Source organism: Manacus vitellinus, unplaced genomic scaffold (assembly GCF_001715985.3).
Source record: "Manacus vitellinus isolate BGI_N305 unplaced genomic scaffold, ASM171598v3 scaffold_12_pilon, whole genome shotgun sequence".
Classification (NCBI taxonomy): domain Eukaryota; kingdom Metazoa; phylum Chordata; class Aves; order Passeriformes; family Pipridae; genus Manacus; species Manacus vitellinus.
Genome location: NW_021938949.1, coordinates 2,320,034 through 2,335,446, shown reverse-complemented (window position 1 = coordinate 2,335,446; position 15,413 = coordinate 2,320,034). Strand labels below are relative to the sequence as shown.

Genomic DNA, 15,413 nt, shown 5'->3' with positions numbered 1-15,413 from the left:
ACACTCCTCCCACACACCCACATCAGCATCTGAGACAAGAATCACAGCCCCAACCCCACACTGGTGCTCTTCCTGTTTTAGCTCTTCCAACCCTCCTTCCTCACCCTTCTGTCCAAGAATCTTTCCAACCTGTGGCACCTTGCTGCTGTTTGGGAGCAGATTCTGCAGCTGAGGCTGACTGCTTCTCCTCCACATTCCCTCTCTGTCCATGCACAGCCAACCCTGTTATGCCCATGGCTGTGAGTGCCCTTCTCTCAGAAGCAAAGTCCTGTCTCCTTGTGTAGCCAGGTTTTCACAAAGCTGGCACTGTGCTTCCTGACACCAACGCAGGTGGGACTTGAGGGGCAGAGAGAAAAGACATGTCTGAGGGAAAACTAGACACGTGCAAGCCCTAATTAGATTGTGTGGCTTCACCATTTTACCCTTGCTTTGTAGGTGTCAAAATTCTCCTGTTTCCTCTCTCCTCTCCCAGATATCTCCCTTTACCATCCAACCATCAGCTGGAGAAATACCTCCTTTGGGTGTATGCAGAGTGTCAGTTCAGTTCACATCACTGCAGTGCCAACGTCTCCAGACAGTATTGGAACTAGAGGTAGAAAATGGAGAAGGAAGGTGAGGGGGAAAAGCAGCATTCTGTTTTGTTTTTCCCGGGATTCACATGTGAGTTTTCACTTTACATAGTTTTTCTCATCTAAAAAGAAAAACTGTGAACTCAAAGTGGGGTTGTTTAACCTATCAATGAACTACCAAATTGCTAATATTGCTAAATAAACATTATCATCATTCTTCCCAGCATGCTGTTGTATGTCTAGCACATTTCATTAACGATAACAATAGACCATCTGTGTGTTTATTTCCAGTTATCTTCCTGTTTTTGTTGAAGTTCAGACCCTCCAAGTGTGCCTGATATCTAGTCATCTAGTATTCCCTGAAATTTATACTGGAGTTCCTGCCAAAGCAACCAGTAAACTTTTTAACCAGACACTGCTGCCAGCAAAATACTTATGGGGAAAGGTAAATGCTCTTCTGATGGATGAAGCATACAGCAGGGATAGAAATGGCAATGTTATAGAAATACAAATAACAACTATTCTTAAAAGCTTTTCTGATATATCTTTTGAGCACTGATTGCTGTTTGCAGAACTTCAACTTGACACCAGCCTTTATGAAAAGATTAACTACCAGTTGATGGCAATATGTTCTTACTGTCTGTGGACCATCCCTGGGAGAATGGGTGGGCAGATGTGAGGGATCACAGGATATAAGCTACCAGAGTATTAAGCTAAGTCCCATGGCAGTGTAGGGTTTGCATTTAATTAAGTAGAACAAAGAAACTATGGTGCTTTTGAATTGTGTCTGAATTTAATTTCACATTCTGGATGGGATTCAGATTACAGATTGAGAGCCCTACATTTAGTGTCAGTGTGTAAGCTGTGGTCTGAACTCTCTTTTCCATCAGTGGAAATTTGTCAGTGCCTTGGTCACTCAGATCTACTCTGACATGTGGGATTCAGCTCAGTTGCCTACATAAAAGCACTCAGAGCCATCCAAGATGACCTCCAGTGCCCAAGGATCCTAACAGAGCACGTGGATCCTATAGGACCTATAGGAAAACACTTTGGAACATCTGGAGCCTAGGAGGAATACCTACAGCATTTTTCCTCATATCTGATGTCCACGTGTGAGCAACTGAGTTGAAGCCCTGGATTCATGCCATTTGCAGTTGGGCACTTAGGGAAGGTGCCAACACCAGGATTGTCTCTCTTTCACCTCTAGAGTGGAGAAAGATGGGGCACCTCTTGGATCCTGCTCCAGTATCAGATAGGTTGGCTTCACCCTGGAAAGGCTTGTGACTGTGAGAGGGAGGACAGTGACCCTGCTCCCAGCCCAGAAGCCTCAGCTTGGCACCTGAAAGTCATTTGGAAATGAATGTAGGCATGAGGATCTTATCACCCATGGGGAATTGTAAAGCAAGTCTTGATAAACTGTAGGTGTTGCTACCTGAAAGTGTCCTAAACCTGAGAATAACTTGGTCTTGATGTGAAGAGACAATCTGAGAGAATCAGCATTAGTCTGAAAGTCTGTCCTTTCTGTTTGGCAGCTCATTGGAAGCCAGGCAGTTTCCTGCTCTGTCACTGTCTCCCCAGCCAGTGGCACCTTGGGCCCAAATGAGGAAAAAGAATTCTGCATAGAGCTGTCAGCCAGCATCGTGGTAAGGTTAAAAACTGGGGCACAGTTTTATCAGAACAGCAGCACCAGCTTTTTCATCTCACCTCCATCTGGCTGAAGGGAACAATTTCTGTACAAAACCACATGCTCTTTTTTCCTGCACAGTATCTCCGAAATTGCTTTGCTTTAGAGGTACCATGGTTTGAAAGCAAGAATTAAAGTAGTGCACATGGTGTGTAATTTCTACACTGCCTCTTTGTTTATTGGCTGTCCCTGTTTTCTTTCTTTCTGGAGTGCCTATTCAATTGCTCTTAGTGCTTATCTGTTTTCCTGGAGCACACAGATCCTCGCTTTGCATTATCCCAAATGAAATGGAGCAGGCTGGCATATAGAGCTTATATATATGGTTTTCTGAATGCAACTGGGCCTGTGACATTTTGATATTTGAAAACTTAGAAGAGGCTGATGGGACTTAGAGTCTGAAAAATAGGGAGTAGACTGCAGAGCTTACAAACTTCAGGAATTCAGCCACAGACTTTATAGGGGCATTCAAACAACTGAGTTAATGCAACTACATAAAGAAGCTTCCTATAGGTATGGTGTCTTAGTTCCCATTACAGCCACTGGAGACCTAAGTTTCATCTATTTGCTTAAAAGTAGGTATTCAGTACTATCAGAGATAGTATTTAAAAGATATGTAGATGTGACATTTGGGGACTTGGTTTAGTGGTGACCTTGGCAGTGCTGGGTTGATGACTGGACTCAGTGATCTTAGAGGTCTTTTCCAACCAAAGTGATTCTATGATTCAACACTTGCAGTGTAGGAATTGTGTCAAAAATCACTAATGGAGGGGTTTTAGGCTTGCAGACTGATGCAGGTACAAAGCCAAGAAACAGCCATAAATTTTTACCTCAGTACTGCTTTCTAAGCAACTCCAATACTGGCAAAAAAATGCACCAAAAACAATTCAGTAAAACTTCTCACAATTCTATTGTTCTACTTTTAATCCAGGGAAGTTTATACATGTTTTTAAAATAAATTTCCTAATGAGGCTGCCTTTCCTCTGTGATATTTGCTTCATTCACAAGGAAACTTGATTCATTGCTTTTCAGGGTGAGCTGAAAGACCTCGCCCTTTCCTGTAGCATAGAAGACATGGTTGAACCCCTTTTTCTGAGCATTTCTGGAGAAGTGAAGGGACTACAGGTCTTCTACTCAGTACCTTGTGACAGTGGAGTTGCCAGGTATTTCTGACTGATTTTTATTTTATTTTTCTGACATGTGGCATGATTACTGTGGTTTGGAACATGCTCATCTTTATATCTTTTTATGTAAGTAAAGGTGGCTTTAATTTGGTAGGTTGGCATGCTATATATAATAAAAATTTTACCCAAAATAAATCCTTATATGGATAGAATTGAAAAAATGAAAAACAGAAAATGCCGATGACAAAAATCATAGGCTGCATGGTCCTTTCACACTGGGCATCACAACCACATTGTGCATATTGCACGTTTTAAAATCTGCTGAAATTGTCTGTGGCATAAGAAAATAAGACCCATCTTTAAATACCAATGTTATTTTTTCTGGCAGTGATGAAAGACAAATGTCACAAAGCCCCTGTGACCTTCTTTTGGACTTTGGGTCTGAAGTTGCATTCAGAGATGTAGTAAAGCGTCAGCTGATTCTTACCAATCCCACTGGAATCAGTGCTCCATTCACACTGGAAGTTGAGTATTTTACTGCCTCTTTACCAACTTCAGAACAAGAAACCTGCCTGTAAGTCTTGCTTTTCTGCATAATGACTCAGATGCTAATTTAGGTCTGGATTAAACCTGAAATCAGATTTATTTTTTTCAAGCTCCTCAAGATACCTGGTGAAAAGAAGAGGGCCTGTCACAAAACATGCAGCCAGAAAAGCACAGTCAGGTATGAGAATAACTGTTAATTCATTCTGTGGAGAGAAGGTAAAAGCCAACTGACTACCATATTCAGCACTAACAGTGCCAGTAAGGCACCTCATTCCATTGCTGGAGTATCTGCTAAAGTCTAAACTTAGTTCTTCAGTTCATTTTTGAGTTTGAAAGCCCACATTTTATAACCATTAGGTCAATCTCTGTCTTCCCTCTCTGCTTCTTTTTCTCTCTCCCCCTCCCTTTCTTTGTCATTCATCTTCTTTTTCTTGAAAGCAACAGTCTGAAACAAAGATGGTGATTCTGGTGATAGTTCACTCCCAGCACATGGTATGGATGACATGCAGAATGTTTGGCTGTTTCTCTCCTGCACAGTTTTCCAGTACCACTCTAGCAGGCTTTCCTCCCCCAAACCCTTTGACATACCCTCTCCACTGTGGAAAGCTGCAGCACAGCCCATCTGTCATTTCTGATGTGTTGTACTGAAAAATGATAATATTTGGAGCCACAAGAGACTCAGGGAGGGGGGAAATGGGAGTGAAATGCTATGAAGTGTGGATGCATCTTCTGTATCCAAAATAAAACTGGACATATTGGTACCTTGCCATAGTGTTTGGTATCTGTTACACAGACAGAGCTTTTCAGCTGTTGAATTAGTGCTTAAGATTAGGAAAATGCTGTTCTGACAGATTCCATGCAAGGCTTTAGGTGACTCAGAATGTGGAAAGGCTTTGCTCTTTGTAATTCACTCTTTGTGTGGAAGAGCACACAAAGGTAAACAGGCAGCTGCTGATAGGACATTAACCAGTCAACACAAATCCCAGCCTATTTTTCTCAAATTGAAGGTGTGTTTTCATGTAACCAATTAGTGCCTTGCATATCCTAGAGAGTCTTGGATCAGGTTGTTGGAAGGGAGTCCTGCTATAAAATACTCTGGGCAAGAACAAACCCTCAAAAAAATAGAATAAGGCCCACTGCAGAAGGGAAAAGTGGTATAAATGTGAGTTGTGTAAATGACCTCAGGGTTTTTTTGAAGCCAGTGAGGTTAAGCTGATTAACACCAACTAAAACCATGGTCCTGTATATTCTTTGAAACAGTGGCTTTGTTCCATTTCCTCAAAATTCATCCAATGCTTCTTTGCTGTGCTTCTTCAGAGTTTGAAGCAGCAGTGCTGTCTGAGGGGAAGGGAGTAGCTTTCCATATACAACCTTCCACGGGAACTCTGAGAGCCTTCCAGCAGCTCGGCATAGAAATAGCAGCTTACAACAACATGTGGGGAGAGTACCAGGACAACCTTGTCTGTAAGGTAGGTGGGGTTTTGGTTTCAAGTGAAGTATTGCTATGGCAGATTTTACACCAATTATATTTCCCAGATTCCTTTCTGTTAGAATTACTTTTCCAGATTTTCAGGACTGCTGTAAAAATTCAGGGTCGATATTGTTATACCACTACCTGCGATGACGGGTAAGGAACAGTTGTTTGCTCTTACAGTTTAGTTTTGGGGTAACATATTTATCCCTTGGGGTGTTTTCATGTGCCTTTAAGATGACTGGAGCAGTTTTGATTTATAACATCTGTTTGGTAGCTGGCCAGTGCACTGCTCTGCTCTACCAGTACAATACATTGTGTTGTATGGAAAAGCAGCAGGAAAGCTGATAAATGCATGAGGTATTGCATTCTCCTGCTGAGAAGAGTTGTTGTTAGCATATGAATTAGATGCTGTCAAAAGAAATTAACCAAAATTTTTGAAAATCCAATCAGTTTTCAAAACATAATTTTGTAACACATAGAACCAAGGTTTTAGCTTGATTCTAATACAAAAAATTATTCTTTAACAGGTGGGAGACTTACAACCTAAATTAATTCCTATGCAAATGACTGTGAAAGACTGTCCTATCTTCCTGCAGATGACAGGACCGCAAACAGAGTCACCCATTATCAGGTACAGTGCAAAATACTGTCAGAGGAATCAGAGAATTAAATACCATTGGACTACAGCCAACATACACACCTGTTCCATCTCGTTGTGATATAATGAGAAGGTCAGCAAAATGCTGTCAGAGTAGAGTATCTGCTTCTAGGACACCAATACATTTGTCTCTGCCAGCATAATTAGAAAATACTCTCCATACAAGGCTGCTCAGGTTTGCCAGCGACCACTATCCTGGGCTTGCAGTTGTAGAATTTCACCCAGTCCAGCCTCATCTGGCTCTGTTGAGGTGGGAACTCATCATTTCTCATCATTTCTCATGATCAGTTCTCATCATCTGCAGCTCATTTCTCCCTGGCTCTTTACCTGGACCAGGAGAAATGCAGCCCCAAGGTAAAGAGGGGCAGGGGAAGGTTTAAGCCTTGTCATTGCAGTTGCAATGGCACCTCTGGGTGAGGAGTGAGGGTTGGTTTATGGGGACCATGGCACTGCACATGGTTAACCTGAAACATTTGAGACAACTTTAAAAAAAAAAGAAAAAAGGAAAGAAAAGAGTCTGGTGAAATAAAACAATATTGTACTTCACAGTGTAGGCCATGCTTTATCTGACAGTGACTCTTAACAGGCTGCCAGTGCAGCCAGGTTTGTTTCCACTTTTAAGCAACTCTTTAATGATTTCAGACACTTTTGTTCTCTGCATGTACTGATAACAAGGTTCCCCCCCCAGGTTTGGCACTCATGTCTCAGGAGGGTCTCCTGTCCTTCGGAGAGTCCGGCTCAACAACCCCACTCCCTTCGGTAGGAATGACTTTTGTACAGCAAACATTGACACTTTCATTGCATTCCTTATGAGAAGAAATATAGAAGAACCCATTAACATGTTAATTAACAGGCCTACTTGTTGCCTAATCAAGATGTTTTTTGTAAAAATAGTAATAGTGTGTAAGAAAGTGACTCAGGATGCAGTTCCATAATAACAACACACTATCCTGAGGTGGCTGGGTTTTCCCTCATTGAAATGGTGGGAACTCAGGGTTTGTCATCCTGTTTTTATAAATCTCTCACAACACTAACCCTGGTCAATCAGATGTGCTACCAGCTTCTTAGTGGCATCATCTGGCCCTTCTGTATTTAGTGTTAGCTTTGAGTGAAATTCTAAGCTTTTCAGAGCAAAGTCAATCACCATTTTTATTTTTTTTCTGAATGCCATCAAACACATTTGCTTAAACAAAATAACTCATGATTTATTTTAATGTTATTGCAAGTGTAGTTTAGGACCTAGAAAGTGGCCAAGCTGTAGGAAGAGCTTCAATGATTTTAGTTTGCAGGAAACATGGTAAGCTTCAGATATGCTTTAATACAAATCTAGTTGCCAGATACAAATTTGTTACTTGATACTCTGGTTCTCTGATACCAACAAAGCTGTGACTCCTCTCGCTGACCAGCAGTAGTTGTCCTTTCTCCTTTCCAATTCAGACATCCGCCTGGACTTGGAAGTTTACAACCAAGAGGAAGACGACGAAAAGCTGGTGGACCTGTTGATGCTCTTTGAAGACCCTTTTCCACCTCAGGACATGGATGGAAATGAGGCTGCATCAAGTGGTAGCACCTCGGAGTCAGAGATCGTGCTAAAGTTGGATCAAACTGCCATTCCCTGTGGAAGCATTTGTCCAGCTTCCCAAACCACGGATGAGGTCAGCTGTTAGGCTGTTTCTTACGCTGCTGCTGAGATACATGATGGGTTTTTTGGCATGAAGGGTTGAAAACAATAACAGGAGATATAACTTGTAACTAAGAGCTGGATTGTTAAAAGAAACGTCAGCTCCTCTCACAGTCGAAAACGCAATATGTGGGTAGGTGGCTGTGGAGATCAGCAATCTGTTTCCAGAATGAGCTGTAAGCAGCTAGCTCTCCATGAAATTGTTAGAGAAGCTGGAGAGATACTTTTTAAAATACTGTCCTTGACAAACTAATGCCATTATTACGTAAAAGAATTACCATAGCAAAAGCTCCTTAATTTGGGTCTGTTTTTCTCATGGGTGCTTTATGGTGTCAACATGTGCTGTAGTCAGGGAGCAGAATCTAACCTCTACATTTCAGATTGCAGCTAATGATATGGAGGTATTTGTCCCAGTGCTAAAATTGGATTGGTTCTGTTACTCTGTTAGAATATGGTTACATCTATTACACATGAAATTTTATTATAATGTGGCAATTTACTGTCTTGAAGGGCTGGGAGTGACAGGGAAATGGTATCCCCAGAACATACATATTTCTCTGGTGACAGCTTTACAGAAAAAATACTAAAATCACATTTGCTCCATTTCAGCTCAGAAGGCATAATTGTTTTGAACACATCTCTAACCTTTCTTGTGCACTAAGGGAACATTATTGCCCTGGAGTGCTGGTTTGTATAATGGCCAGAGGTGTCATGGTTGGGTGCTCCTCTGCAGGACCCAAGCATGCACATTTTTGCAAGGAATCCAAGAGCAGTTTCAGGAGAGCTACTCCGTGCAAGAGAAGATTAATGTACAGGACACATGTCCAGCCTTTGTGCCAGAAACAAAGAAGCTGGAACTGGCCATACTCACTGACCAGTGCAGCAGTTCCCCGGGCACATCACTCGCATTCCTCCGCTGCAGTGTAACAGTTTTAACCATTCCCCACCCATGTGTCCCTGCAGCCTCCAGGCTCTGACAGCAAAGAGAAGGAAATCAGCAGTCAGGAGCCTACAACAGAGAAAATTGTCTCTGTACTTCTGCGACCTCATGAAGGGGTTCCTGCAGACAGCCCCTACTCCATTACTCCAGGACAGATAGTAAGCTTTTACATTTTCTTTGTGCTTAGATTTAGCATATTTTCTGCAGAACTGTGGAGACAGAGAATGAGGAGGTAGCTTTAAGTTTGGTTTGAGGTAGACTCTACTGAACAGTAAATCAGGAGGCTGGAAGGCTTTGGGGTCTTCAAGATGATTATGAGAACAGTTTTCAAAGTCAACAGGAAGTGTCCTACCTACATTGGAGCAGTGAACTGATGACTGGAGTTAAGTGTTCAGTTGCACTGGACTTTCCAGAGTTGGTCTTCTCACTTGGATTGCCTTGGTGAAATGTGAGAGCCATCCAGCCTGAAGCTTTGGAAACATGTTATTTAACCAGGGTAGACTTGCTAAGGAGGTGTGGCAGAGCTGGAGATCAGGCTGCTGGGAAAGGGGTGCTCCATAGACAACTCTTTTGGATAAACTGTTGTAACCCACATTGCTTCAGAAATAATTGGTGCAAATACAGGCCACAGTGTCACAATCCCTTAGGAATATCATAGAGCAAAAACAGCACTGGAAAGACCTTACTGTGAGTGACAGGGTTGCCCAAAACATCAGTGTGTCAACTTTAATTTTAAATATTAGTAATTTTCTTTGCCAAAGGGTTTCAGTTACAAGCTAGAATGAGCTAAAGATTACATGAAAGAAATAATGACAGAAATGGCATCTCAGAGAAATGAATCTGCAATCAGCTCTAGGGTGATAAAGGCTGAGACAGGTCAGACAAACAAGTGCCTCCCTGTGGAGGCACCTCCTGGATGTAGCCAGCAGCAGTATCAGGATTTAACCAAAACCTGTGCAATGCATCTAAAGAAAGCAGAATCTAGTCAACCTGTAAGTCTCAGAAAATCTACTGCAGCTGGCTAGTGCATTTGATTACATTCCCTGCTGTCCTGTAAAATTAAAAAAGTCAAGACTAAACAGAACTGTAAAATACTCTTAGTTCACACTTGTAGCTCTACCAAAAGTGTTTCTCGTATTGTAAGTTGTGAGAGACTCACCTGAGGTAGCCATGGAGTAAAAGTGGGCAGAAATGGGTATTTTTAAAAACAAACAGTTATGTACATGTTTGTGTACTTAGAGAGTTGGTGTGTGACTATGCTTAAACTGTTGATGCTAAAGAGTGCTTACACTGACATTTGCAGCTGAAATAATTGCCAGTTTTGCTGTCACATGTTGGCATCCCCCATGCCTGGGGGATTTCATGGCTGCTTGTGCAACTCAGTTTTGGCAGCTGAGTGCTGAGGGTGCTTGTGCAATCCCAGGCAGTTCCCTGCACTAAACGCTTCTCTCCCGGCCGTAGGTGGTTCCAGGAGGTGGCAGCAGCGACGTTCACATCTCCTTCACCCCGCTTGTCCTCCCAGAGACGGCGACTGAGGTGCGGTGTGAGGGGCTGCTGCTGGGCTTCATGAGCCTGGACGACAAGGTAAACCGACTGTCACAGCAAGGCTAAAGGTGACTGGGAAATAATTGTTTCCCTTCCTGTAATTTATGTACAGGCTGCTGTGTACCTGGCCAGTCTGTATAAACAGTCCTGTTCCTGCTACCCTGTACATCCTTCCTTAGCCAGGGTTGTTCTTCTGTTGCATTTGTCTTTTAGCTTGGAAGCATTCTGGGGTGGGAATGTCCCCATCTTCTTGTGTTGTCTGGGGCAGCAGACCCCAGACAAAAGCTCAGGATTTGAAATGCTATCACAACATCAGGTTTTATTGATAACAATAGTTAACAATGGGAATGAGGCTCAGGACTGCTGAGTCCTGTTCCTGGCTCTGCATCCACCTTCCTGTGTGAATTTGGACAGCATATCTCTCCTCTGGGAAACTTCCTCTTCAACAACTGCAAGTGCGGCTCACAGGCTGATGTGAGGTTTGAGCAGTGTTTTATGAATGGCTCAGCAATTCTCTGATAGGAATTGTTGCAAAGGTACAAGGTGAAATGAATGAATAATAATACAATATTTAATAAAAACAACCCTAATACTCCTGATTCCTGAGGGAAGAAATGTAGAGTCACAGAATTCTAGAATGGTTTGGAAGGGACCTTAAAGGCCATTTAGTTCTAAAACCCCCTGCCATGGGCAGGGACACCTTCCATTTGACCAGGTTGGTCCATGCCCCATCCAGCCTGGCCTTGAACACTTCCAGGGATATGAGACATTGACAGCTTCTCTGGGCAACCTGTGCCTGTGCCTCACTGCCCTCAGAGTGAAGAACATCCTAACATCTGATCTAAACCTACCCTGCATCTGTACTACCCACAGCCCTTCAGAGTTCACCTAATGCTTGGCTCTTGCTGTTCCATCATGTCTTACAAACAAGCCAAAATAGGATTCTGCTTGGCAAACAGCCTCTTGGGCTAAAAGTAGCATTTCAAGTTTTAGTGCTATCATTTTATACACAACTTCTGGTTTCATTTTGTTGCCAGCTTGCAAGGAGGGTGCCTAACAAGGTGCATCGTGGACAGGGTTATGAAGCTCCAACGTTACGAGTGAACTTGGAAGGTTTCCTGAGGCATCCTCTGTGAGTACCATCATGCTGATGCCTGGTACCCACAGGGGATGGGTCAGCCTGGAGACAGGGCTCTGACCAGCTCTGGTTCTTTACCCTCAGGTTAAAAGTAGAGATGGGTCACGACAGAGGAATGGTGTTTTATTCAGTGGCAAGTGATCTCCTTCCTGCTAAGCCTCTGTTAGGAGTAAGTATTTCCCACTCTGATGCATTTGGCTGGTTTGTACTGCTGTGAGAATTCAGAGCTGTGTGCACATGGCTTTGAAAATGCATCTTTATCACCAGCAGCCTCATTTTCTATATTGCACATAACAAGATAGGGAAGAAAAAAAAGTACTACCAGTACTTATTAGCCAGGAATAAGCAAAGCTGAGTTCAGACAATGCCTATTTTATACAACTTTCTCTTTTTTTCATAGAGGAGTTTGTAAGTAGAAGAGTAAGTTCTGATTTTCAGGACATGAAGGTCCAATAGCAGAATGAGTCACTCCAGTTTCTTTGACTCTTGACATTCAAAGGCTTTTAGACTTTATTACAATATTTTTATTTTGGTTTTTCACTCAAGAAATGTTGAAAAACACAAGTAAAAAAATACTGGGTTGCTTTTGGGGTGAAGTCCTTCAGATCCCCGCTGGTGCTCAGTGCCCAGACCAGCACAAACCTCTCCAGGGAGTTAAAACTGACCAGTTCTGAATCATTTCTCCCCCAGGTTTTGACAGATTCGGTGATGACTCAGAGTTTGAAACTCATCAATTGCACCAAGGTTCCTCTGTACTTCAGGCTCCTTCTGTCTATGCCCTTCAGCGTGTCCAGCGCAGATCCCAAAAAGGGCACCAAAACATCCCACAGCAAGAAGGAGGAAGGAGAACACCAACCGCAACATGTGCTTTATCCACAGCAAAACATGCTGGTAGGCTCAAAAATAATAATCCTCTGCCAGAATAGAGAGTTTAGTAATTGGTGTGTTAGTGTGGCCCAGATGAACCACAGAAAAACACAACCAGCATAGAAATCTCCCAACTTCAGGGGAAATAGTTGTAATATTAGCAAATGCTAATTACTGCCATTTTGCCTGCTGTATTGCAAGTAAAGATTATTTTTCTGAAGTGGTGCTGATGTGCTTTACCCATAAACTCTGACCTGTTGCAAACTCCTGCAGAAACCCCTTTGGTTTTTGGAGCTCACCTAAATCAATAGCCATATATATGCTGGACATATTAAAAGATTTCCAAAGTCCCTCATTTCCTTAAATTAGATGCAGGCAGCGTAAGGAGAGGAAAATTTGATTAGTTTTGGGTGTAGAAATTACCTTAAAGGAAACAAAGTCCTGGAGTAGAGAGTTAGGTAAGGTGCAAATAATGAATAACAGTTGCATTTTTGAAGTGTGCTTCTCATATTGCTGTTTTCATTCTGACACACATCTCAGTTCTCCGTGTGTGGGAAGAAAGAGAACTTATATGCCTAAGACACCTTTGGGAATATGGTATTTGTAATCTCAGGAATTCAGAACCTTTAGCTTCCTAGAGACTGTTTCTCCCCTGTGGTTCAGAGATCAGCTGTTCACCTTTACACTCTGTCTCCGTGTACTGGATTCATAGGAAATAGCTGTGGTTTTTTGCTAATTATAATGCTTTGTTCCAGTGGGAATTTGGCTGCTGGCATGACACCTTTGGGTTCCAGTGGGAAAATGTTTGCCTGGGCCTTTGTGTAATATTTACTTTGGATTTCCTGCACACAGTGTCTTCTTATGTGGTAATCATCTGGATTTCTCTTACCATAGGTGAAAGTGTCATTCCACATAACTCTGGAGTTACTTAGGTATCAACACTTGCCAGATACCCAGCTGCTTCCTGGATCCCAAGTGCTCCAGCTGGAGAACGGAGAGAGAAAGCTGCAGTTTAATCAAAATCTGGTCATTGAGCACAGTAACCACACTGCCCAGGTGAGATCAGAACCTGGGCCCTGGGGAAGGGCTGTTCCAGCAGCATCTCTGACTTGGATTAGGATTTATTCAGCCTTGAAGTAGAGGCACCTCTGAAGTAAATGGTGTAATCCGGGTAAACTGAATGGCCATGGGGTTGCTGTGACTCTCAGGTGGACAGAGAGTTTGGGGTCCCACCCTGGTGCTGGTACCCCAGTCCCCTGCACAGGGTGACGGCCTGGATGACATGGCTCAATCAAAGGGCCACACACCCAGTCACAGTGTGACTCTGAGACAGGGTCAGGGCTGTCCCAGGGAACAAGCCAGTGCCTGAGTCACCAGGCACTGCCTCCTGCAGCACCCAAGAGCTTCTGGAAAGGCTCCTGAGTCCATCAAACCCCCGCAGTGTGGTCACAGCCCACATGCGCTTAAAGACTGATCATCTGTAACCCCCACCAAGCCTTCAGCAGGCCCAGGGCGCTGCAGGCACTTCTATTTTCTTTTCATACTAGGGATTTCTGAGGACTGACCTGTGCAAGAACAAGCACTATATCTAAGATACAGTCAACTGAATAATAATCTTGAGCAATCTGCACAAACTGAGTGACTCACAGCGGGCCACATACAGTCCTGAGGGACAGCGAGATGCTGTAATGTCTGCAGCTCCACAGAAAATCCTAAAAACAAATGAGAATGTTCACTCTGTGTTACTTCATTAAGACTACAGTGTCTGCTTTGAAAACCTGTCCCAAAACAGTAACACAAGGAACAACTTAATTCACTCAAGGCTGCAGGATGGGAATTAACCATTATGAAAGAACATAGAACAATGACTCTTGATTCAGTGCTTGGGGTTAAGAATGATCCAGCTGGAGCAGGTATTATTAAAGCTCTACAAAAATGCGGTGGATTTTATTCTCCTTTCCCTTCCTTCTGTTTTGCAGCTGGTCCCAGTGACTGCTTATCTCAGTGTTCCAGTCCTGGAGCTCTCTTGCAACACAGTTGATTTCCTGACCTGCTTTGTTGCACAGACCAAGACAGAACATGTCTTCTTGTACAACAGGAGCGGCTGTAGAAGCTACTGGACTGCCTTGCTGGGTATTCTGGTTTTGCAATTGATTTCCTTGTTATATAGTTTCATATTCAGTGCTTTTATTAAGGCTGCATGCACTCAGTATAGAGGCAATATGTGATGATGTTGGGTGCAAACATATGTGGTCTGCTTCTTATGAGGGCTTTTCCTCTCCTGTCTGCCCTCTACCTTTTCTGACATCAGTGTGTCACTACTGATTTCCACAGTTGCTCCTCATTTAACCAAAAGATTGACTCTTAGCCCTCACAATTTGTGGATATGCTCTGCTCATTTATAAATCAATCCTGAGGGGCAACAAGGAGCAGCAGCTCCTCATGAGCTCAGTTTGAGCGTGTGTCTGCTGCTGTTAACAACAGATGGGCTCCAGAGGAAAGAAGATCAGGGCTTTATTATTTTAACATGGAAGCCACTGATCACAGCCCTGGATTAGAGGATGAAAACAGAGGCTGAGCACATGCACAGAAACCCTCTAACAGTGTGAGACGTGATTTATTAGTTGCCCAGCAAAGAGATGCATTGCTATGAGTGTTACATGCTGTGTATACTTACATAAAAGGTCTTGTATGGCTTTGTTTGATATTTGGCCCTTTCACTGCAGAAGAACAGGAAAGGCCCAACACCCTGGAAGTATTTTCAGTCTTCCCGACTAATGGCATTTTGGAGGCACGTGAAGGGGACGCTCCTACCAGAGAGATCTTGCAGATCAGCTTTACTGCAAGGTACAGTTAACAGAAGTCTTGCTGTTGACAGAGTTGGTGTTGTTCAGACTGGGGGGGCTACATGAGAGCTGGAAAGGTACTTTGGACAAAGGCATGGAGTGATGGGACAAGGGGGAATGGATTCAAACTGACAGAAGACAGGTTTAGATTAGGTATTAGGAAGAAATTCTTCCCTGTGAGGGTGGGGAGGCCCTGGCACAGGTTGCCAGAGAAGCTGTAGATGCCCCACCTCTGGAAGTGTTCAAGGCCAAGTTGGATGGGGATTGGTGTAATCTGGGATAGTGGAAGGTGTCCCTGCCCATGGCAGCAGGGTTGCACCAAGATGAACTCTGAGGTCCCTCCC

General features: G+C 43.2%; 1 protein-coding gene across 1 annotated transcript in view; it reads left to right on the top strand.

The window, feature by feature from the left end:
- The window catches only part of DLEC1 (DLEC1 cilia and flagella associated protein), a 34,841-nt gene that overhangs the window by 17,776 nt on the left and 1,652 nt on the right, over positions 1–15,413 (top strand). The window contains 18 exon segments of the mRNA XM_018067605.2: positions 473–612; positions 861–1,014; positions 2,102–2,212; positions 3,283–3,413; positions 3,763–3,948; positions 4,031–4,098; positions 5,238–5,389; positions 5,922–6,025; positions 6,741–6,811; positions 7,490–7,707; positions 8,697–8,831; positions 10,135–10,257; positions 11,256–11,350; positions 11,441–11,525; positions 12,047–12,247; positions 13,118–13,279; positions 14,203–14,356; positions 14,950–15,070. Of these exon segments, the coding sequence (XP_017923094.2) occupies positions 473–612; positions 861–1,014; positions 2,102–2,212; positions 3,283–3,413; positions 3,763–3,948; positions 4,031–4,098; positions 5,238–5,389; positions 5,922–6,025; positions 6,741–6,811; positions 7,490–7,707; positions 8,697–8,831; positions 10,135–10,257; positions 11,256–11,350; positions 11,441–11,525; positions 12,047–12,247; positions 13,118–13,279; positions 14,203–14,356; positions 14,950–15,070 (2,411 nt within the window).